This window comes from Asterias rubens, chromosome 5 (genome assembly GCF_902459465.1).
Source record: "Asterias rubens chromosome 5, eAstRub1.3, whole genome shotgun sequence".
Classification (NCBI taxonomy): domain Eukaryota; kingdom Metazoa; phylum Echinodermata; class Asteroidea; order Forcipulatida; family Asteriidae; genus Asterias; species Asterias rubens.
This window is the reverse complement of record NC_047066.1, coordinates 8,495,921-8,521,522: the sequence shown is the minus strand read 5'-3', so window position 1 is coordinate 8,521,522 and position 25,602 is coordinate 8,495,921. Positions and strand designations below refer to the sequence as shown.

At 38.3% G+C, this 25,602-nt stretch overlaps 1 protein-coding gene across 1 annotated transcript in view; it reads right to left on the bottom strand.

Annotated features, from left to right (window-relative positions):
- Positions 1-2,063: 2,063 nt before the first annotated feature.
- LOC117290443 (NADPH--cytochrome P450 reductase-like) overlaps positions 2,064-25,602 on the bottom strand; it is a 30,319-nt gene continuing 6,780 nt past the window's right edge. Inside the window, exons 2-15 of the mRNA XM_033771855.1 lie at positions 21,223-21,403; positions 20,373-20,427; positions 17,685-17,813; positions 15,159-15,308; positions 13,467-13,591; positions 12,746-12,835; positions 11,032-11,130; positions 9,230-9,346; positions 8,893-9,014; positions 8,289-8,470; positions 5,829-5,978; positions 5,239-5,506; positions 3,479-3,707; positions 2,064-2,974 (exon numbers count right to left, since the gene is read on the bottom strand). Coding sequence (XP_033627746.1) covers positions 2,830-2,974; positions 3,479-3,707; positions 5,239-5,506; positions 5,829-5,978; positions 8,289-8,470; positions 8,893-9,014; positions 9,230-9,346; positions 11,032-11,130; positions 12,746-12,835; positions 13,467-13,591; positions 15,159-15,308; positions 17,685-17,813; positions 20,373-20,427; positions 21,223-21,398 — 2,037 coding nt within the window. The 5' untranslated portion in view covers positions 21,399-21,403 and the 3' untranslated portion in view covers positions 2,064-2,829. The remainder of the gene's footprint in view (positions 2,975-3,478; positions 3,708-5,238; positions 5,507-5,828; positions 5,979-8,288; positions 8,471-8,892; positions 9,015-9,229; positions 9,347-11,031; positions 11,131-12,745; positions 12,836-13,466; positions 13,592-15,158; positions 15,309-17,684; positions 17,814-20,372; positions 20,428-21,222; positions 21,404-25,602) is intronic.

Below are 25,602 nucleotides of genomic sequence, written 5' to 3'. Positions count from 1 at the left end.
ATTTATGGGAGTCAAATCTTTGACTCGCATAAATGGCCGACTGTGTTACATGTAGTTCCTAAAGTAAAAGGAAAACCACGCAATTTCGAGGCAAATTTGTGTGGATCATGGTATTCTACTTTTAAAACATCTTTCCAACCATATGCATTTCATAACAAACGGTTTCAAACGCTTTTTATAGACCAACTCGTCCGATCCAAGGCAATGTGTTCCTTTAATAACATTACCGTCACTAACACCCCCCCCCCTAATCAACGTCATTGATAGAGACTGACTGGTCTAGTCTCCAATCCCTCTGTTACTGTAGCACACACATAGAGTTATAAAACATAACCAGGGAGAAACACCTAACCTGCGCTGGCCCACCATGGGTTCAATTCCCTACAGGTTAAATAATAATACCTGGCTACTCATATAGCACTCAGGGCTGTGACGCTCATGGCACTTCAACATTTTTACTCCTGATCACTGGGCCTTAATTTATTCCTTAAACCATCTCAGCTCCCTGGGAGTATACAGCCTGTGCCGCCAAATATGTAGCGCACTAAGCTGATCAATCACAAGAACCAACTCTGCCCTCACAGGTACCCATTTACCCCTGGGTGGAGAGAAGCTTATGGTTAAGTGTCTTGCTCAATGACACAAGTGTCACGACCGGGATTCGAACCCACACTCTGCAAAACAGAAACACCACAGCTTGACTTCTGTCCTCGTATCCGCTCGACCACGACACCCCCATGTAAATTGCATATAAATTTCACCTTACAAAATCTTGTGTTACTCAATGGGTCTGCAGAATTTTCTCATTGGCCAAAAATAGACCTATTAGTTGTGTATCAAAATACCGCGCTGGTTGGCACGGCCGAATATTAGCAAAACATGAAACCCTGTTAAAAGATGTTGTGTCCATATTCAACATTTCTGCAAACTTTCAAAAAACAAAAAATAGGACCTATGATTGGTTGCTTCGTCTCCAACAAGATTAACACTAATTTTAAATATTTGTGTAACATTGTTACAAGTTGTTGTATCTGTTTTTGCTTTGCATTTACGGCTTCCCATAGTTTTCCAACCTTGGTAGACACAAAACTTGGGCTGTGATGTTAAAATAGAAAGGTATATGCTTCTTGTTCCATGTCACATGGTTTGGTGCGCCCTCTAGTTCTATTATATGTGTATAGCTTTATAATTTTCAGGGCCACACACTACACAAAAATACCTTTCTTTTGTCCAGTGACACTAACCTCCATATTGAGCGGTCCTTAGCAACACAAATGTAAAACTGGAACCACAAAAAAAATGCCAGTTAAAACAAAATTGGGGGGAAAAAAAACCTCTGAATTTTATGGAAAAAAAATGTGTACTTTTTGTTTCAGGTAGCAAAATTGATTAATCATTGTGTGGGTAATTTGACAACATTATTGTACTAAAACATTTTCCACCCATAAGATTGCAACTCAACCCAGGTATTACTCAAACTTTCAAGTATATTGGCTTAAAGAAAGAGATGATGTCAATTTTCTTGGTTTATATACATATTTAAAATGGCCATTAAAATTTACATCAATCAAAACCAGGCTGAGAGAGCAAGAACTTTTTTCCGCCAGTACAAAGTTGATAAATATTTTAGCCAAAGATAATTTTAAAAAACATTAACAAAGCCATTATCATAGTTATAGCATTTTGGATAGTCTTCCCTGTATACTTGTATGATCAATCATTGATATGATTACAAAGAACCAGACTAATGTATATCCCAGATTCCCAGTAAGCCTCAATTTCACCACATCCCAGTAGCCGGAAGGGGGGGGATACTTCTTGACCATCTTCAGACAGCAATTGGTGTAATTTATGCTACATGATATTGTGTTGAATTCCGTGCAATGTTTTTGCTGCGACTGAATCTACCACCAAACTAGACGACACTTTGATGGCCTGGAAAAGACTTGTTAAGTCCGGCCGTCGATTTCACCAAACTCTTCCTAACTAAGGATTAATCTTAGGACTTGGGACGGGTTCAGTTTCGTATCCAAAGACGTATGACGCATTGAACCCATCCTAAGTTAGGACGGGTTACTCGTTCTTACTCGAGTTAGGATTAATCCATAGCGTTTCGTGAAATCGGCTGCAGGATCACTGGTTCATTCCACGACCAAGCCCTTCGATTTACCGACATTGCTGTCCAAACTTTAGTTCAGTACTCAATCTCTCCCCCTAAAACAACTCGAGCAACTCTTCCATTCTTACCAACGCGGCGTTATTTTTTCATGAGAGATCGCCTAACATCACAAGGCTGGGAGGCCACTTCAAACTGAGAACTAGAATAAATTGATATGTGCTATCAACCCTATCAATCGCAATCAACTGTCACCAGGGGCACGTTGCTGACTACACCTTGGCAGGCTGAATCAGGGTTACCCCCTTCACACAGTCCGGAAAAGATGTATCCACTAGAAGCCTGGCTGATTAAGCAGAATGCAGTACCTTCCCAACTTGTTACGAAGCAATCATGGTCAAGTGCCTTGCTCAAGGGCACAAGTGTCATGACCGAGGATCGGGCCCACACTCTGCTACTGACAAGAATGGAGCTTGGGTTCGGTGACCTAGCCTGCTCAGCCATGACACGCCACAATGGGGTAAACATTGGCTCTCACTTCCCAGTAAATCAACACTAGGCCCACGTCAACACATAATGAAATGGCAACACATGGCGTCAAAACATTACCACTTTTCAACCCCCCTAGAAAAGAAACATGTTTTTAGTGGGAAGTATGAGCCGGCACCGATTACAACAAGCTACTCTCAAGGTCTAAAAAGGAGTCTATTCTTTTAACTCCAGACGTCACAAGCGTACCGTCCTTTGGACTGTAACTTCTTGATGTAGTCGTCAGCCTCTTGCTGGGTCTTGCCACCCTGCTCGCTGATTATCGTTCGGATGACCTTCTGAACGTCGGGTGCCATGTAGCGAGCGTCTCTGTCGAGAGAGAAAACGTGTAAAAGTTGAGGTCAGTTCAAATTATTTCCTGTTCTGGAAAGATTACCGGTGCAATTCAAGGTATTGATCAGTGCGGTCTTAATCATGACATCACTTTTTGGGGGAGGGGGCAGGTTGGGCTAGAGTAATAATTGTGGGGGGTGGAGCTTTATACTTTAAAAAGAGAGAAAAACATTTACAAAAAGTGCAAGATATAAATAAATACTTGTATATTTGTTAACATTCTTTCAGGTACGACTTTTCCAAACAGGTAAGATTTGCATGGTGGAAGTATTATAGCTTAGAGAGGTTTGCGAACACACTTGGAGAAAGACGATCAGAGCATACTGATTGAAAAGTCATTGACCATCAGTTCTTTTCAGAACCAACACTACCTTAAAACGAGATATTCACATGGTGTTACCGCAAACCTCTCTTAGTCTTCCGAACAGACACTCAAAAATGTTTTGGCAACATATCTCCCCAACAGGATTAGTTACTCACCCACACACGTATATATGTCCGCCCTCTTCCAGCAGCTTCCATATTCTCTCCTTCTCCCTGGACATGATATGTTGTACGTACTCCTTAGCCCCGGTCTCTCTGGAAAAGGCCGTGAAGACCGCTGCCAACGTCTTGTCCTCCAGATAGCCGTTGATCTCATTCTCGTAGATGTAGTCGTGGTTGCGATTGCGACAGCCGAAGAACAAAATGGTTTCCCCCAGAACTTTTCCTGTGCAAATGTAAATGAAGCAAGTTGTTTTACTAGAATGAATGCATTTCAATTTGAGACTTTGTTTCTAATACAAAGTGATGTTTAAATCAAGTATTAACTGTTTTACAAAAAAAAAAAAATACCTAACTTCAACTAACAGTAATCACCTTTGGTAATAAGACAGGTAAACAAGTATTAACAATTTAAGTAAAAACATATCCTATTCTACTTCAACAATACAAATCTTAATTTACAGGAAGCGCCTTTGGTAATTAGTCCGGTTACAAGTTAATGTTTAAGATATAAACAAATCATAGCCTTCTCTTATAGGTCAAATCTTACTTTTGGAACAGTTGGAACTTTCAGTAACTAGTCTGCCGTCGATTTCACCAAACTCTTCCTAACTTAGGATTAATCTTAGGACTTAGGACGAGTTCAGTTCCGTATCCGACGACGCTAGGACGCATTGAACCCATCCTAGGTTACTCGTCCTAACTCGAGATAGGATTAATCCTAGCGTTTCGTGAAATCGGCTGCTGGTAACATGTTTACCAGTATTAACTGAAAAGTTAACAAGTTAACCAGTATATTAATTAGGCCTAATATTAACCATTTTAGACAAAAACAACTTCCGATTCAGTTAGAACCCTAGGGAATGAATTTAGCCTAATCGCAGTTGATGCTGTGTTTTCAAAAGTTGAACTAAAGGTGAGCAAAGGTACACATATTATACCTGTCAAATTACAATAATTCAACAATTAAAACTCACATCAATTTTGTTTCAGACCATATTATTACAAAATCAAAATAAAATCATAATAATAACAGAACTGATAAAGCGCAATTCCAGAGATGATCATTGCGCTTTACAAACATAGTACGCAATAGATATGATAAACAACATCAAGTCAAATATTATAAATATAAGAACAACAACAACAACACAAGCAAAGTGACACAATAGAACATTATGGTTTGATATATAAAAGTAGGAATGACTGAACTGATACATTTTGCACATAAATTATTGTATCAACCTATAGGATTGATTTGGGTTGAACAAAGAAAAACTGACAAGAGCGGGATTTCAACCAATGTCCTCTGGGTTAACGTGCCGCTGCTCTACCAATTGCGCTACTTAGCCTTTTGTTGGCGGTCTCCCTATTTTGTCAATATCTTCGTTCGGGATGCCAGTCAGAAGCCATGCAACTTGTAACTGCCATGTAGCCCATGATCACACCCAAGATTGCAATACAAGCTGGGAAGCAGCAACCATAGGATCACCAAGGTTTGACTTCCAATAAAGAGGTCAAAGTAAATGTCACGTGGGGAAATAAAATTTTCCAATGTAGTATGTTATTACAGAGTATCCCAATTTCTTAACATAAGACTACATTTTCTGTTTCAAGTTATTTTTCTGTTCACACTTTTAATGTCAAAATTGATAACAAAAATGAGCTATAAAAGAAATAATTTTGTTTTGTTATGATTATACTGAAGTGAATGGTTAAGGGTCAAGGACGTAACAAATCAGGTTTCATTTCCCTACCTTCACTCTTGGCAAAATGTCTCTCTTGGATAAACCCACGGAATGGGGCGAATCCGGTCCCGGGCCCCACCATGATCACTGGGGTAGCCAGCTTGAACGGCAGACGGAACTGTGACTTTCTGACGTAGATGGGCACGGTCGGCGTGCTCTGAGGGCCGTTGGGTACCTTCAGCTTGAGCCAGGAGGTGGCCACGCCGTTGACCTGGCGACCGATGCGCGTTGAGTACTTGGTGAGAACTGCTGTGATATGGATACTCGTTGGGTATTCCTGTTGAGTAGTTGGGAAAATGAGTCGAGTGATAAACAATTTCTCTTGTCGAGCAAACTGCTACAAAAATTACTCAAACAATCAACTGCTACTCAGAACTCGCATTCAGTGTGCAAACTATAGTCTTTAATTTGTTGCTAAGCTGGGTGAAATAATGCAACGAATAAGGCGTAAAATGATTTAGAGAAGTAACCGTCAACGCATTTTTTACAATCTTTAAATCCTAAAAAATATGTGTTACATTTTTTTACTATTTAGCACTGGCTGATAAGAGGACCTTATGCAAAGATAAAATGCTATTGATATTCCAGTGGGGCCTTACCTTGGGTGATGAGGAGATGGAGTAGTAGCGTGCATGCAGGCGTGGTAAGAGCTCACAGAGATGATCTAGAGGAGGTTTGAGTGATGGAAGATCCTCTAGGATAGCTACGATGCTACGGTGATCTTGGATCACCCACTCGCTGTACTCTTTCTACAATAAAAAATCAACGCAAAATAATTATATATTTATTTATTTTATTTCTTGTATCAACCGAGTCCACTGGTCTCTGATTGGTCACAGCTTAAACAAAAATACGATAAGAATTTAACATACAATAAAGAATTAAGTACCGAGCATACAGTGCTAAAACACATTTGTGTATATGGGTAAAAACCAAAATTTATATTCTTTATCCCCGATGCAAATTTACCATCTACAAAAGAATGAAACAGAAAATAAGAGCACAAACAGCTTTACAAACTATAATCACAAACAAGAACAAGTAATAGTCCAGCCGAGAAACAGACTGGGTTAACTTTAATTTGATGTTTGGGGTGAACAATGAAGAAAAAGTAACTCTGTGAACATGGACAAATTGAAAACTTACGGGCTCGAAATCTAACGTGATGGAGCACATAGAGCTATATATATTGACTAGAGCGCTAACACCCCGTTATACACGCATAAGGTTTTGAAGCCGTGTGGGCGCATCCATGTTTATGTACAAACCAATACAAAAGCTTGAAATTTTGTACGGCAATTGTACGGCTATTTGCATGACAGTGCGTTTGTTCTTTTCTATGTGTCATCGAACCAAACAATGCAGCAAATGTGAACGCACAATCTGCTCATGAGCGTACAAACTGCGAGCGTCACGTGCGTCATGTTTAAACTGCGCGTATGCTTTTTTTAGTACATCAATCAAGTCGAACTTACGGTTTTCGTAGCGCGGCGTAGACGAATGAGCAGTCACGTACGTAAGCGCACACGCCGAATGTAAAAACAATCGCGGCAATGTGTGTTCTCTTAAACTTAAAATCGTTCCGTAGTCACGCACAACACATCAAACATGTCTGCGCCCAGGGTGGCTTCAAAACGCAGAGCAAGTTAGCGCTCTAGTCAATATATATAGCTCTATGGTGAAGCACCAGCATGTTAATCCAGATGTCCTAGTCACAAACCCTCCGCTAGTTCTAGTGTCCACCCCAAAATGAGGAACAAGTAATACAAATAGTAATACATTACAAACAGTTGTAATGGTAATAAAAATACAGAAGTTATAATGAGCAGGGGTTCTCCCCAGGTTTTTTGCAAAACTGTGGGGCATTGTGGACCAAAATATTTGGAGGTTTGGCCAAAGTTCGCTGAATTGAAATGAAGTTTTATAATTCTTACTATGCAATCTGGAGCATTCCATATAAATTTCACTTGATGTTTTTTTGTGAAATTATTATTATTTAAAGGATTCAAGTACTTTTTCAAAATGTCCACAGATTTACATTAAACTTACAGGGTTCGAAGATAATGATAGTGGAAAGCTTCCCTTCAAATATTACTGAGGTTGTGTAGTTTTTGAGAAATGAGTAAAACATGTCACAAAATAATTTTGTCTCAGAAAGACAAAAATTATTTTAGTAGTAAAATCCCATTAACCAGTTATGATATTATACCAATACGTTTCAATATGTTTTTTTACATGCTAAAACTGAGACAAAAATTCTTTGTTTTACTCATTTCTCACAAATTACAGCACCTCAGTAAGTGAAATTTCAAGGGACGCTTTCTACTATCATAATCTTCAAACTGTGTAAGTTTAATGTAAATCTGTTGACATTGGTTTTTTTGGTTAGGAAAAAGTACATAATATACCCTTTAAAAGAAATGTAACGGCCAAAAGTTGCACGTATCGCTAAGCATGCTAACCACCAGCATGCACATGGGTGAAAACCCTGATTTGCACATATCCACCCTTAGAGCGTTAAAGGTGACAACAAGCTTACAGTATGACCAAAAACTAATACAAATACATACATGCAAAATGCTAATGAAAATGCATTCAGGCATGCAACTGCCCGTTGAAAAAAAAAAAGAAGGAAAATCTTCAAAGGCTCAACGCAAGTGCGGAGCGAGGCAGCCGAAATGCCACGGGACATGATACCCACAATGGTACCCTAGAAATGATGAGGTTGTATGCTCTAAGGTGCAATGATAGCATGCGGAATCCCGCGGAAACGCGGTAGAGTTGCATGCCTGTGCATTACAATGAACATGAAAAGGCTTTCAATACTACATAAAACGATCATAAATGACATAAAGTAATAAGCAAAGACACAGAAGAAATTTGAACATTGGTACACATGTAAAGCATAAATAAATTCAATACTACTGTATCCTGTTTGTCAGTGGTGTAATTCCAACTGTAAAACACGACAACTTATACAAGTTTTTAAAACAATCATGACAATAGAAATAAGCAACAAACGGAATAACAGGAACTGCTCTTGCTTTGCGCAGATTTACCTTTCCTTCGGGTGTCGATGATGACAACAATAGGAGGAAGTCCTTATCCTTCTGGTCGGTAGCGTACTCAGCGATGTCTTTGATGACGTTGGTACGAGGTATTGAAGTGATGTCTAGGTAGTGAGAGAGGGCAGTGCGGTAGGTGCAGGGGCAGGGGAACGGGTGCTTCTTGCTGGCATCCTCTGTCAAGGGAAAAAAACCCAAGTAATTTCAGAATTTTAATGAGAAAGACTTTTGACTTTTCAATTGAATCTTTACTGTCCAAACAATGATAAATCCATACACACAACTTAAAAACACAATTTTGATTGAATAATGCAGCAATAACAAGACAATGCACATTAAAAGAAATACATATGATACACGTACAACATAAATATACTAATTTCTGAGACGAAAATTGTTTCTGAGACATTGTTTCCAAATTCTCAAAAACTACAGCACCTCAGGAAGTAATATTTTTAAGGGAAGTTTTCACCCATCTTTATCTTCAAACTGTGTAAGTTTAATGTAAATCTGTTGACATTGTGGGCATTGTGTCGTACCCAAGTACCAAAAAGTACCCAAACCTTCCAAGCAAGTAGAGTGTAAAGCTGTTTCTTACCATCTACATTGTTTAGACTCATGACTGTATCCATATCTTTTCCACCAAGCAGCTCTGCTATTCTGTCCACTAAGACAGGATCGTTAGTTGGGAATACAGCAACGTGGTCGCCAGCCTCATATCTACAAAGGGGGAAAAAAGGGGGGAAAAAGTTGGGCCTTACAATTTGGTGCATGAGGTGCATGCGTTAATTTGTACGTTTGGTACAATATATAATGCCAACATTTTTATGAACATTAATGAGATTGGGAAAACCGTAGGTCGACATTTTGTGTGCCGCCATCTTTTTCAAGTGTACGTAAGCTAGAGCAATGTTCACGCATGTGGCACTACTGACCTGATTTTGGAGTCGCTGATGTCAAACTCGATGTGCATGCATGACCTTTCACCTCCCTTGTGTAGTTCCCTGTTGACGATGACGGGCGACAAGTATGGATTCTTGGCATCGAACGGACTGGAAAAAGACAAAACATCAATTGTCAAATGATTTTAAAATCAGAAACACCAATATTTTGTTTTACTATGTAGGGTATGAAATGTGATACAGGCGTTCAGGATGGCTCAGTGGTTTCTTTCCACCTTTCACCTCTGTGGACCCCGGTTCAAATAATAATACAAGGTTCTTATTGACTCCTTGCATGCACGTCACACGCGATGACTGTGCCTTGCTCACCATTTTGGTGGTCAATAGGTTTACGCATGAACATCGTGTCACCTAAAATGCGCACTGAATAACGCACAGTGACATTGACCACCAAAATGGCGCATCAAAGATTATTCTGATGATGACGTTGAGTGAATTGGGTCAATATAGCGCTTTATCACACCCCTAGGGGTGTATCAAAGTGCTCAGTATTTTGTCCTGCAAGGTATGTGGAGCTACGTTTTGAAGTATGAGACCTATTCCTTTACAGCGCAAATAGTGGACACTACAGTGGACACTATTGGTAATTACTCAAAATAATTATTAGCATAAAACCTTCCTTGGCAATGAGTAATGGGGAGCTGTTGATAGTATTAAAAATTGTGAGAAACGGCTCCCTCTGAAGTTACATAGTTTTCGCGAAAGAAGTATTTTTTCACGAGTTTGATTTCGAGAACTCAGAATTAGATTTTGAAGTCTCGAGATCAAGCATCTGGAAGCACACAACTTCGTGTGACAAGGTGTTTTTTCTTTCATTATTATCACGCAACTTCGACGACCAATTGAAGTCAAATTTTCACAGGTTTGTTATTTTATACATAGGTTGAGATACACCAAGTGAGGAGACTGGTCTTTGACAATTACTAAAGGTGTCCAGTGTCTTTATCAGAGCCTTGCATAAGGATTAGGTTTAAGTCCCTACCAGATGGTTTAGGTTTTTCCCCCTTTGAGGTTTTCTTCCCACACCAAAAACTGAACATTTCTTCTTGCTTCCTATTCATCCTGTTATTGGCGCTAATTATTCTGTTGGATGTGTAATCAAATAACTAAAAACGTAAAAACTTGACACTTTACTGAGGGAATCAATGTGTGGTGAAGAGGTTTTCAACTAGTGGTTTAATCCAAACGAAGCCTGGTTCTTGATAACTTTACCGAGACGAAGTCGAGGTTAATTATCAAGAACCAGGCCTTGGCTGGTTTAAACCACTCGTTGAAAACTGATTCAACACACTTTGATTCGCATTCATAAATACCTTTTCGGTCAAAAACATCATCACTTTTTGGTCAAAAAGTAAAATAAATGCAAAAATTATAATTGTTAAATGACTTCTTTCAACACAACACCCCTCCAGCTATGAAATGGTAAAGCCCTCCGCCGCCCCCGGGTTAACAACTCCTTATAAGGGAATGCTGTGCGCGTCGCGCGTATCGCGTGATGTGGCACAACTGTTTCAGCCGTTGCTCTCGACCAATAGGAATGAAGAAACTGTCTTATAAGAACCGGTGCAAGGTCACGTGTCACGCCCATGAATTAACACTTTTTACCAGTCATAAACAAAGGTTTATACACACCCACGTGACGCACTCTCCACCAATAGGAATAGCGAAACTGTCCGAGGTATTTATGAATAAACAATTCAAAAGGAGCTCAAGGGCATGAGGACTACCTTAAAAAATGACAAAGTTTTTTTTGTTAATTGTTTATTATCACTCACCGTTTCTGTGTCCTGAACGATCCTAGCCTAGCCACTTCCCCGGAGAACACCTTCTCAGAAGGCAGCTCATCGTGTAACTGGAGGCTGTACTGACGGATACTGTGGATGTAACGTGGGTACAAGGTTGTCAATTTCTTTCATTTTCTAATCTACACAATAAATTTATGTCAAATGAAACAGGCTTTCGTTCGGAACAGTAATTTAGCTAGCTAAGCCTTTCAAGGCTTACTTTACTGTAAACAATTTTAAAATAGACCATGTCATTCAGGGGCGCAATTTCATAGAGCTGCTTATGCACAAAAAGTAGCTCTTCACAACAAAATTATATTTTGTTGATGCAATAATCAGTGTGCTGTTTTTCCAATTGTGACGCAAGAAAATTTGCCGTCAACAAAACATTCGCATGAAGTACGAACCGGGCTTTACAACAACTGCTATCCCTACACTAGGGGTCCTGTAAATAAACAGTAACTAACATATTATAATAGTTGAATACAGAGTATTAAGAAAAGCCGTGCATCAAAACAGAAAACGGAGTGTAAAAACAAGACAAAAATCTTATAAGGTTAGATGAGAAGTTACACAAATCAAAACCAAATATCACACAAGATGATAATAAAACCTGAACAAGTAAATTAAAACAATACATGCACTAAGGATTGCAGCATCGCACTGCAAATAAAGCAAACGAGAGGCTAATAAAGCTTAGATAACTTTCTAAACAAAACAGAAAATACAGAAGCCAGTAACCATCAAAACAGCAAGATTAAGGCTAACCAATACACACATTAAAAATTTGAACAACTTTTAATACATCTTCTAATTGCAGTAAATAACCAAGAAAGTAAAAAAAGTTAAACACATAAGAGACAAGAGATGTGCCCCCGATAAAAGAATCAAACAGTAAAACACCAATACCAGACAAGTCTGGGGGCATATGGTATTAATTCAACACAAATACATGGTCTCTGAAGGGTTAATCAGTGGCCTTAACCAACTTGAAAAACACTTTCTCAAAACGGATAACTGGATAATTGTGTTATTTCCAGAATATACATCAAGCCCAGCCACATAACCACAATCTGAGCCCAACAAAAACCTCAGAACCGACAAACCACAAATCGTGGTGATCAAAATGACTGGAAAAAACAGTCCCAAGGTGGGAAGAGGTCATTTCCTTAAAAACCTCGACAACAAGAGGGGAAAAATTACAGGTTCAGGAGAATACTGTCTTGCATTTGTTTTTACAAATTGATTCTGTAGAAATTGCTATACTAATTTAAAAACTGCATGCAATAACTAGTTGTACATTTTTCTCCACTGAACAAAATATTGGTTGCTATATATACATTATATGTACACTTATTCTCATTCAGTAAGTATCATTGTTATTATTTTACTGGTAAACTAAAGGGACCAGTGGTGAATTTCACAAAGAGTTAAGACTAGTCTTATCTCAGGTTAAGATGAGTTACTCATCCTAACTTAGGACAAGCCATAAGTTTTAAATATTTCCTAGGACTAGTCCTAAGTTAGGACTAGTCCTAACGCTTCGTGAAATCGACCCCCAGGGCCTGTATAAGCCTTGGATTTTTCCCTCCATGGTCACCATTTTGTACCAAATTCTTGTATTGACAGATTGTCTAGTTGCGATGTATGGCAATTAACAAAAAACAAAACAAACAATAAACAAACAAACAATCAACAAACAAACCTTGATTCGTCACCGGTGGCTTGAACGCCAAATCTTTGGCAGACTGCCGGCCAGAACTGCTCTCTCCATGTGACAAAGTCCTCTTCCATACTGCAAGACAGGATAAAAAAATAAGCTCGTAAAAACACCTCATCTAGCTTGCATTATTTATACAAAGTTCAGGGGTGAGATTCACTACTGATGAACAAGTTTTAAGCGGGGAAATGGTTCTTAAGAGCTACATTGAAATGATGACAGGTCCACCTTTTGATCCCAACTTAAGTTATCAGGTGTGGTTCACGCATTTACACTAGTCCAATTTGGGCACCCCATTAATCCGTGAACTAGGCTTATCTCACATTCTTATAGCTGTACATTATTGTTGCCAATCTTATATAAGACATGCAAAGCTTATATATAAGGGGAAAAAGCAAAAAAAAAATGAAAAAAATACACACAAAAACATAAAACATTTATAGAAAAAACTCAAAAAAACAAAACAATACAAATTGGCCTGATCAATAAAAAAATTGATATCTGCTTTAAAGGAACGTTACAGAATTGGTAAGAAACAAAAAAATTGGGATTTCACAAAAATCGAGATTTCACAGGCCTGAGTTATAGATTCAAGGAGCTTTTGAGTACAGTATGGTCAGCACTAGAGAAGAAATCTCTGGACATTGTGTTTTGTGTCGTACAAAAAGTACCCAAAACCCTTTAAAACCCTTTGAATGCTCCTTACTTTCCATCATCATCGCCGAGTCCGCACTCATAGATTCTCTCTCCCCCTAACTCCTCTAGTCGAGTGTCCACGTATGTACCCATGGCATTGTAGTGCTCATAGGTCTTGTTACCCAAACCAAATACCTGTAAAAAACAAACACAAATGAGTCTTTTATTCATCTTACCAATTAGATGTTTCATTTCATTTATTTTCATTTATTCTGGTTGTGAAGCCAAGTACTGTCAGAAAAGCGAACGTAATCACTGTACAAGGCAAGAACTCCATGGAGAGAAGACAAGGAACGAAGTTTATTTTGTTTTATTTTTTCAGCCACATCCAACCGCTTAAAGACCCTGGACACTATTGGTAATTGTCAAAGACCAGTCTTCTCACTTACTGTATTTCAATGTAATGCATAAAATAACAAACCTGTGAACATTTGAGCTGTATTGGTCGTCGGAGTTGCGAGATAATAATGAAAGAAAAAACACCCTTGTCACACGAAGTTGTGTGCTTTTAGATGCTTGATTTCAAGACCTCAAATTCTAAATCTGAGGTCTCAAAATCAAATTTGGTGAAAATTTCTTCTTTCTTGAAAACTATGTCACTTCAGAGGGAGCCATTTCTCACAATGTTTTAATACTACCAACCTCTCCCAATTGCTTGTTACCAAGTAAGTTTTTATGTTAAAGGATTCGGGTACTTTTTCAAAATGTCCACAGATTTACATTAAACTTACAGGGTTTGAAGATAATGATAGTGGAAAGCTTCCCTTCAAATATTACTAACTAAGGTTGTGTAGTTTTTGACAAATAAGTAAAACAAGTCACAAAATAGTTTTGGTCTCATGAGACCAAAACTATTTTAGCATGTAAAATGCCCTTAACCAGTTATGATATTATACCAAAACTATAGCATAACTGGTTAATACGTTTTTACATGCTAAAACTGAGACATTGAGTCATTTCTCAAAAACTTCAGCACCTCAGTAAGTAAAATTTCAAGGGAAGCTTTCTACTATCATAATCTTCAATTTGTGTAAGTTTAATGTATATCTGTTGACATTGTGTTTTTTGTTAGGAAAAAGTACATATACCCTTTAATAATTATTTTGAGTAACTACCGATAGTGTCCACTCCCTTCAGCGTCAATAACAGGATGGATAAAAACAGTTCCAGTTTCGTATGTGGGAGGAAAACCCCATAGAATTATTTCAGGGGAAAGCCATGTGCAGTCAGGTAGGGACTGAAAACCCAAACAACGTAGAGCCCCCGACCAGTTTTGAACCAGGGTCCTAGTGGTGGAAAGCTAAGAATGATACCACTAAACCAACGGCCCAATTTGATGTGGTAGGGTTGTGCCTGCTACTTGGAACTGTAGGATTTGAAACTTTGCATGGTGGAAATACGATATAGAAAGGTTTGCGGTAACACCATGTAATGACTATCTCTAATGAGTTGGGGGTGGTTCTGAAAAGAACCGTTGGTTTCAACTCGACGTTTCGATCAGTATGCTCTGATTGTCTTCTGGAGAAAGAAGAAGACGATCAGAGCATACTGATCGAAACGTCGAGTTGAAACCACTGGTTCTTTTCAGAACCATCCCAACTCATTAGAGATACATGTAGTCATTACATGGTGTTACCGCAAACCTTTCTATACTTTGAACTGGTTGAATGGAACTTGCGACTTCCGGTTAACTGGTACTTACTGCGTATCGGAGGCCACTCATGTCAACCGAGCCCTCATGTAGCCAGTCAAAGAATTCTTGAGCGTTGTCGGTGGGGTCACCTTCCCCGTACGTGGCTAAACAGAAAATAGCCATGGAGTTTTCAATTTCACTTAACCTCGGCAGGTCCTCCTACAGACAGAAGAGAGAAAAAATGTTTAGGAGTCGCTTTTTAAATTAACCAGTGTTTGAAAATTTACACTTAAAGGATTTGGGTACCTTTTCAAAATGTCCATAGATTTACATTAAACTTACAGGGTTTGAAGATAATGATAGTGGAAAGCTTCCCTTCAAATATTACTTACTGAGGTGCTGTAGTTTTTGAGGAATGAGCAAAACAATGTCATGAAAATACGTTTGTAAATGATTATAATAATTTTCGTCTCATGACGAAAATTATTTTCATGACATTGTTTTACTCATTTCCCAAAAACTACAGCACCTCAACACGTAATATTTTCAGGGAAGCTTTCTACTATCATTATCTTCAAACTGTGTAAGTTTAGTGTAAATCTGTGGACATTGTGTTTTTTGTCCTACAAAAGTTACAGAGACCCTTTAAAAAACAAAAATAATAATTGTTCGAATCACAAGGCCAGACAGCCACTTTAAGGTGAGGACTACACTAAACTGATTTAGGCTTTTTACCTAAGATTGTAAAAGCTTGCTAGAGTGAAAGCGTGCGGGTACGAAGCCTGCTTACATAGCTTATCGTTTTGAAAGCCCTATTCTGCAATCTTGGGTGTGCCATATGGTTAGTCTTCTCTTTCTTATGAATTTGATTTAAGTTTTAAAAATATGATTTAACAAAATGAGAAAATCTTTTTAATAAAATCTTCTTCTTTTTTTGGTATTTTTTTTTTTTTTTGCTTTTTTTTTGGGGGGGGGGGGGACTAAAAAAAAAAAGATTTCCGGTTTAAAATGGAAAAATCACATCCCTGTAACTACTTTAACATCTGCTTCATCTGCGCTGTACAGTGTAAATCACACATTAGTATGCAGGAACAATTAAAATTGATTCTAGGCACAGACATGCCCCCACAAAAAACAACTGAACTGTAACGCGATAGTTACTGGTACATGTTTCTTGATAAATGCTGGTAGAAGAATAGTCTGAAAAATACGTAACTATGATAGTGTGGTTAAAAAAACATCTCAGGTCAAACAACTTTGATTTGAGCAACACGTGTCGTCAGCATGATCAGGACTAAAACCAGCATGTTTCCTAATGTCTTTCATTCAGTTCATGTCATTTCATTTATAAATTCTGGTCGTGAAGCCAAGTACTATGAGGAAAGCGAACTTAATCACTGTACTAGCCAAGAACCCAAATGAGAGAAGACAAGGAAGGAAGTTTTATTTTTAGACGTAGGAGGAAATCCCAAGGGGAATTATTCCAGGGAAACCCACGCTGTGGAAGTATTGTGGCCAAGCGGTTGTTAAGAGCAACTAATTCAAACTCCTGATCGACAGAGTGTGGGTTTTTATCCCCCAGCCGTGACACTTGTGTCCTTAAAGCCATTGGACACTTCCGGTAAACAGTGTTGTCCAAAGGCCCACACTTTGTGTATCACAACTGATATAAAAAAATTACAAACCTGTGAAAATTTAGGCTCAATCGGTCATCGGAGTCGGGAGAAAATAACGAGGAAAACCAACACTTGTTTCCGCACGTTTCGCCGTGTCATGACGTGTGTTTAAAATAAAACCGTTGATAATTGTTTTAATTAATAATGTTTTCTCAAAAAGTAAAGCATTTCATTGAATAATATTTCAAGTCTTTCAGTTTTTTCATCATTACATTCTGTAAACCCTGTAAGTTATTTGTACATCTGTGAACCGTTTTTTTTTTTTTTTTCTGTGCCGAAAGTGTATAATGGCGTTAAGTAAGACACTTTACCTTTGCTTTGTCCTTCGGATGGGACGTAAAGCCGTTGGTCCCATATGTATGTTGTGTAACGCATGTGAAGGCCGGTTTATAGTTTGTCGTGCGATGGTCACACCATGGAAATCTTAACACACGACCATCAAAAACACAGTTTTCAGTCAGCCAAGAGGCTGTGTTTTTTACGATCATGCGTCAAGATTTACATCGCGCGATCGACTTTAAGCCGGCCTTGAAGGAGCCCAGTGCACTTATCGATAAGAGAAGGGGTTCGCCCCGGTGTTCCTGGCTGTGGCTGCTGAATGCGCTGTTGTAGCACCTTGTAAACCCTTATAAGATGCTTCATAAATGGGTCTCAGTATTCATCACTTCAACAACCTATCTCTCTGTATAAATGTAGACACTAAGCGCCTTGAGTACCTTGTTGGTAGATACGTTCGCTATATAAGACTTTGATATTATAATATTATTATTAAGTATTTGGGAAACTTTTGAAGGGGACACCTACATGTAGGCCAAGACCAGGGGCATCAAAGGCCATGGCCCTTTGTGGACTTTTTGTGATTCCAGGCCTGCGCTCTTTAAAGTTGTTGGACCATCAATTATACATAAATGAAACTCACCATTTCACATTCCTCTGGATCGGCAATCATCCCCTTCATGCCGTAACGCTGGGAATCTTTTGATAACCGCGTTGCAAATTCTTCTGCGGTGCCCGTCTGCGAACCGTAAAACACTACTACATTTTTCCCCTGTTCAAAAACAACAGATAATAGTTAGCTATCACGTTTCATTGGATTCTATTTTGAAAAGCTTAAAGGAGGGTCTCCATGGTCACATACAGTTTTGTAATGCACTCATTTTTCAAAAGAGAGTCCATAATGAAAGAAGGGGGAATATAACCTTACTTAAAATGGTGTTAAACGTCATTAGTTTGGGTCTGTATATGCTATCAAACGCAGAATTTTTGCATCAGCCAAAAGTAGAGACATCACTGTAGTAACAATGTGAAGATTGCACCAGTTTTCAAAACCGTCCGCTTGAGCTGCCATACTGCTCAAACAACGTCAGCAGCATGCTTTCTGGCTACAAAAATTAACAATCACGCGCACTCGGACAACAAAAAAGTTGCTGTAAGTTTTTCCAGTCTAGTAATAAATGGACGACCTGGAAAAAATGAAAGTTTTTTTTTAAATTTTGTTTAAGTGCCATCTCTGCAAAAGGGTCAGCGGTAAAGTACACACAGTACAATCAATTCATAGAGAGTCTACAAATGTACACTTTACCCTTAACATATAACCAAGTATGAATGAATGTACACGTATTACTTATTTGAGTTGGTTGTTTAAACAGCGGCTACAGAATGTTCACTAATATATAGTTGCTACATTTTTGTTATAGATGCAGTTCACGGGAAACAGAGAAAACAAATAACGAGTCTCGTACCCCACAAAGGAATTGTGATTTCATTGGGGGCTGTTTGATATGAAAAATAGCGCCCTCAGTTTGCCAAAGCTGGAGAACTGTGTTCAAACCCAATAAAGGGGAAAATCGCCACTGACGTCAAGGGGTCATTATAATAGATAAGCCTTTTTTGACTCTCGGCTGAAAAAGCCGCGCAGAGAGGTGCATTTTTGACTTGAATTATTTATTAAAAAATGCAAATTTTAAGCTAAATCTGTATCTACGATATGTCTGTTTGGCCAAAAAAGGGTATTAGTTAAAATATTGAGATTATCCTGTAGCCGCTGTTTAAGTACTGCCAAAATAAAAAAAGAAGAATAGTAAACATCAGGGCACACAGATCAATTTTTTCAACCATATATAGGGAAGTTCGAGTACTCTAGTTACTTATAAATAAAAGTTATCTTGTAAATCGGTTCAAAGTCAACTGAGTTGAAATATAATGCTGAGTCACTAAAAATAAGAGATTCTACCAGCAATTATTCACAGGCCTGTACACTTTGCTTTTGAAAGGGCAATGACAAAAAGGCATTTTCTCCATGTTAAAGGGCACCCTAAGGGAAAATTGTAAAAACTTTAACTGGAGCATTTCAAGGGGCATAGAGGAAATCGCCTCTGTGAAGTATCAGGTCTGAATTGACGAGAAGTGCAACCCCTCAAAAAGAGGTCAACAAAAAGTACTTTTTGTAGGACAAAAAAACACAAGTCCACAGATTCACAATAAACTTACACAGTTTGAATATAATGATAGTTAAAATCATTTTAATAATTTTATCAGTCGTGCCGCCGACTGAAATTTTACCACGAGTTGCCTATACTGGGGCGGTCAAACAAAACAAGGTTGAGCGGGCGAGACGGGCCATCAATCGTAATGTGGGTGGTTTGTTTAGGTCCTCGCCCGGTGGTTTGATTAACCACCCCCAAATAGTGTGGTCGAATCGTTAATTATTTATCCACGACGGCATCCACCTTTCTAACGCAGCTTGTCATTTCTTGATTGCTAATTTTAATGATGCGCTTCGCACTTTATTTCCATAAAAGTTATACCCAACTGAATTAATCTTGAGGCTATTTTATGGGGCGGTCATCGTGATGACCGTTTGGCGGTATTTCATTGTTTACACCTCAATAGTCCTCAGGTATATTCATTCAGCTGTTATAATTTGCTACTTTGGGGTCTTTGTTAAATGTATTCTCATTATTATAACTATGGTATTCTGCGTTGACGGGATGAACCATATTTTAGGCGCTTTGGCTTAGTTTGCCAACAACTGGGGAATATGTGCTGTTTATTTAACTGTGCTATATTTGCTTTAATTCCAAGTTCCTTTGTAAACCTTTTATTTTAACGCTTTTGGTTTCGCGGTACAGCCTCGTCCGGAAACCTGTATGCAGTAGTAGTTTTGGCAACCTCGCGAATTTAGCTACGGCCGGAGGTCAGTTTTGCTATTGGTTGATTTACTGTTGTTGATTTTGCGGATTTATGCAACTGCCGGAAATCAGTTTGGCTTTAATTGCTTTATTTATTACTTTTGATTTCGCGGGTGATGCGACTACCGGGAATCAGTTCAGCTTATTGGTTTGCATTAAACACATTTTAGACGATCTTGCGGATGGCAGGCAACTGCCGGAGATCTGGTTAAGTTTGATAAAATACAAGCATTTTGTTATGGCTTAGCTCATTGCAGCATAAACAAATAAAAGGCTGCTCAGGCCACTCTGTTGATCAAACCAAAGTGTTTCTGTGTCGTATGTGGCAATAAATACTCATTATTATTGTTATTATTATTACTATTATGATTATTATTATACAAAAAAGTATTGATGATTTTTTTAAAATAACTTACCGATGACTTCAATTTATCAATGAATCCCATATTACTTCCCCTTGTTAATGTTGGACTGTGAAACAATGAGAGAGAAAGAGAGTGAATGAGAAAATTTGTTATTGATGTCACATTAACATGTTACATGTTAGCCTGCAGTTTTGAATGGGCTCCAAGACCCAAACACGAAGTTGTGTTCTTTCAGATGCTTGATTCCAAGACCTCAAATTCTAAACTTGAGGTCTCGAAATCAAATTCCTGGAAAACTACTTCTTTCTCGAAAACTACGTCACTTCAGAGGAAGCTGTTTCTCACAAGGTTTTATTCTATCAACCTCTCCCCATTACTCGTTACCAAGTGAGGTTTTATGCTGATAATTATTTTGAGTAATTACCAATAGTGTCCACTTTCTTTAAGCAAAAAAAATAAGTCGAGCAAAACAAAATTTTGCTAACCAAAATAAGGTTACCAGCCGAACTACATGAACACTGTCCCATATCACCATTCAATTTGTGACTGGTATCCTGCTCATTTCTGCTTAGCAGTCAATTGTAACAGCAACATTTTTTAAACTTAAAAGCAACTGTTTAAAATTACGCCCTAGTCTGAAACAAATTTATGCTAAAATCGAACTCTTTCAATTTCTGGCTGTGCTCTGTGGTCATAATGGGTTGATGTGGCTTGCTGCCAAAGGCGTCCTTGCATGCTGCTTCTCGCACACGTTGTAGCCGCGTCCTTCGCAAATCAGCTCTTAACATGCGAATAAGGATCTTGATCTGGTTGTTACTGTACAATATCTTCCGGAGGGGCTATCACCTACGATTAGCCTCCCAAATTATTAATACTATTATTATTATTATAGTAGACTTACGCTACTGTAAGTTTCTTGATGGCGGTGAACTGTTGATCGGCTGGCTTCTTTCCCCTGAAGAAGAACCAGTAGACTCCTATTCCTAGACTGACTGTCATCAGAAGGATGTCGAGCATCCCAAACATTGGCTCCGACACTACCTTACTGGCAGCCTCTGCCATTTCTGGTGTTGCCATTCTACCTGGATAAAAAATAAATAAAAAAAATAAAAAATAATTTTGAGAAAGGAGTTCTGTTTTTGTGTCTTCAATTTGTCATTCAGCAACCATGTAACATTATCAGGATCATAGTTGATGATCATTGTGCATCTTAGTTAAAAACGAATAGATTTCATGTAGGTTCAAATCTCTAATTAAGATGACGTCGTGTGCACAGAAGAAGGGCGTTACACCCGCTTCAGACGGGCAAGCCAGAGTCACGCTGGAACCAAATAGATAAGGAGCAACTCTAGGTCGACCCAAATAACTTTTGGTTTCAGACAGGACAGGAGAAATCATACATGTAGGTTTGACTCGTGACAACAAGATCGATGTCTGATACAAAGGCGCTGTTTCGAACGATTGCAACAGTCAATCTTTCGACTTCTAGTGAGTCCAGTCACTCCTAACTGTTTCAATCAAGTACTTGAAATCGGAATTTGGTTTGGCGCGACTCTGGAGCGCCTGTCTGAAACGGGTGATACATGTTAACTCTCCCTCCTTCATACAAGCATACTAGTACTTTGTTTTCCAGCAAAAGAAGGCTGTAGTTAAAGCAACCAATGGCTCCCCAAAAAAATGTTAGAGTTACCCCCAAAGATTTGATTTCCTATTCCCATGCAGAATTTTTAAATTTCTAAAACCTTCCTATGATGACTATGTATGGCAGAAAACAGATCAAACTTTCACTTTCAGTTCTCTTGAAACACAATTTTGCATAGTAATTGATAAAGCTTTCTCTGGTAAGCTACAGTTCTGCAATGTCCGTCTTCCTCGCACACCAACGATGTATTGATTTGTTTGACAACTTGCATTAGTGAATAGTACCTGCAAATTTATACAAAGAGGAATGCTTTAAACTTCATACAAAAATAAACACTATAAATAGCATTTACATGTACATAATAGATTTTCAACCTCTCTTTTTTCCTTTCTTTTTCAGTTTTTGGTGGAATTTTGACTGTGTGTAGAAGACTGAAATACCTGTTTTTATCTTTTCTTGTCTTCTTGCTCTTGTTCATAAGACCATAAGGACCCGTCAGTGATGTGCAGTGATGTGCAGTAAAGTCTATTTTTATACTACTATTAAAGGGACACATTGCCTTGGATCTGGTGAGTTTGTCTCTGAAAAGTGTTTGAAACTTTTTCTTATAAAATGCAAATGGTTTGAAAGACGTATAATGATCCACACAAATATGCCTCAAAATTGTTGACTCTACAAAATGGCCGACAATGTTAGTTCCTATAGTCAAGTGAAAACCACACAATTTCAAGGCATATAGAGTATTAAAGCCAATCCCTTGATGTCAAGAAATATGTTCTCAATTTATGTAGGCAAACGAAGTTATCTTTCAAACATACGCATCTTATAACAAATGGTTGGAAACGCTTTTCATAGACCAACTCTCCCAATCCAAGGCAACGTGTCCCTTTAATTGCCATGTTTTGGAAGGCTTATTTAAATACAACCTTCCCAGACAAAGGTAAGGGCACCCCCCAGCGGAAGTGTTTCTAAGGGTAGTCAATGCCACACTACCAAACGTGTAGTACGTTATGAGATTAAATTTAAGAGCAATTTTTTTTGTTTTTCTTTCATTCATCATACAAAAATCAAAGCTGATCACTCAACTTTTTCACTAAGTCCATATTTTATATTATGGGAATGATTTCCTTTCACTAGAATGGTACCCTTGTGAACAGGTTTTTGTCTGGTCTATGGGGGTTTCAACTCATCAGCTATCCCTTTAACTCTAGTAGCCTGACGTAGTTGCTAATTCGAAACTGTTACACGGTCTAGTAGCAAGTACCACTTATAAACTTGCCATGTGGGCTACTAAAATCTGTGTCCTTTTCTGGTTCGTCATTGCTCTGATTTCTTCCCTTTCAGATGTGAGTAACTAATAAAAAATTAAAACATTAATTTTTTTTATGTGTGAATGTGGGTTGGAATCCCCAGCCGTGACACTTGTGTCCTTAAAGGGTCTACATAACTTTTGTAGGACAAAAAGCACAATGTCCACAGAATTACACTAAACTTACACAGTTTGAAGATAATGATAGTAGAAAGCTTCCCTGAAAATACTACGTGCTGAGGTGCTGTAGTTTGTGAGAAATGAGTAAACCAATGTCATGAAAATAATTTTCGTCTCAGTGATTAGGCCTATAAGACGAAAATTATTTTAGCATGTATGTAAAAACGTATTTTCATGACCCTGTTGCCTTTATGCCCATGAAATACCGAAGTAGAAATTTACACTTTATTAGCAAGAAGAAAATGCTTTCCAAAAATGAAGCAATTTTTACCTTGTAATGAATCCATACACTAGAAAGACACAACCCTACTATCAGTCCCCTACCAGCCACTGTAGTTTACAATCCCAAAGAGATCACGCAAAAGTACACAATCCCTAATAGCGAGCACACGATGGGTCATGACTCTAAATAGATAGAGTTTGAACCCTGTTGCCTTTGTGCCCATGAAATACCGAAGAAGAAATTTACAATTCTTTAGCAAGAAGAAAATGCTTTTCAAAAACGAAGCAATTTTTACCTTGTAATGAATCCATACACTAGAAAGACACGACCCTACTGTCAGTCCCCTACCAGCCACTGTAGTTTACAATCCAAAAGAGATCATGCAAAAGTACACAAGGGAGCACATGATAACCCATGAATCCAAATAGATAGAGTTTGAACCCTCACCTACATTTGTACCCTGACTCTGCATGAACTCTTCAACTCCGCTCTTGAAAGCACAAAATACCCACACAAAAATCTCTTTCTGAATAGCCGTCCGTGCAGGTCGTCTTTGCCTTTGTATTTTAAAGGCACTGGACTCTATTGGTAATTACTCAAAAATTATTAGCATAAAACTGACTCGGTAATTACGAGTAATAGAACGCTGTAGATGGTATAAAACATGGTGAACAAAAGTGAGAAATGGCTCCCTCTGAAGTAATCCAGTTTTTTGAGAAAGAGGTAAATTCTCACTCAAATGATAAAAGATTTCAGCTGAAGGCTTTGATTATGCATAAATCAAACAAGGTAATGCAACATGGGCAGTTTTTTCTTGCATTATTCTCTTGCAAATTCGATGACCAATTGAGTTCAAATTTTCACAGGTTTGATATTTTATGATTGAGATGACTGGTCTTTGAAACAGAAATTGTTAAAAAGTACAAATACTACAGGGGACAGGTGATTGTCCTTTTTTAGTGAGAGATGTACTTTTTCCACACAAAACGAATAACACCATGAGGGCCAACACCAAGAACAATACATTAACAAATTGAAAGAAAGATTTATACCCAAGTTTCCACACACTGTGTATAGCTAATGTACCTTGTTCAGACAAAAAATTGTAAGAAAAAGCTATTTGAAAGTTTTTTAACATGCACGTAAACTGTAAATAGAGACTACAGTGAAGTTTGAAAGGGCAAGGTCACCAAGGCATTTTCTATTTGGTAAAGCGCACCCTATGAGGACCAGGGGGCATGGAGGTAATTGCCTTTGTTGCCTGTGTGAAGTATCTACCCTGTGTCTCCTACAATGGTGTTTAAGTCGACACTTTTATTTGAAACCGTTGTGTCTTTTATGTATGTTTTGCAATAAACAGTCTGCTCAGAATGGACAACCACGCTTTGTATTTTTTACTTTGGCCCTAAAGTTTTGGGGCATCAAAGATGATATAAATAATTTTAATATCTATTGGTCATTCTAAGGCGTGATTCTTACTTGCTAGTACATCTGAGGGCATAATCATGATTTTTTTCTTCTGTGCCTCGAAGCAGTGACACATTACTCTGTGATTCCAAAATAAAATCTAACAGGGGTCAATGACAAGGGGTTCGTGACGAGAGGTATTTTCACTTACAGACTGCCTAAACATACTTTTGTCAACCACTGGTTTGAAAAGACTCATGCCCCTTACATCGCCATGGAGGTTTTAAATGGCAGAAATCCCACAATAATTCTTAGGTAGAACCTAAAAATATGTAAGATATTGTACAATTAACAAAAAAAACTAACTGTTTGATCTCCAAATGGTTAAAAGAAACAAGCATAAACAACTGCACACACCAATTATGTAGGTAAAAATGAACACACGTACATGTCTGTGTACACAAATGTAGTACTGTGTTCTATGGATATTTTTAATGTTAAAACTCACAGAGTTCAGTAC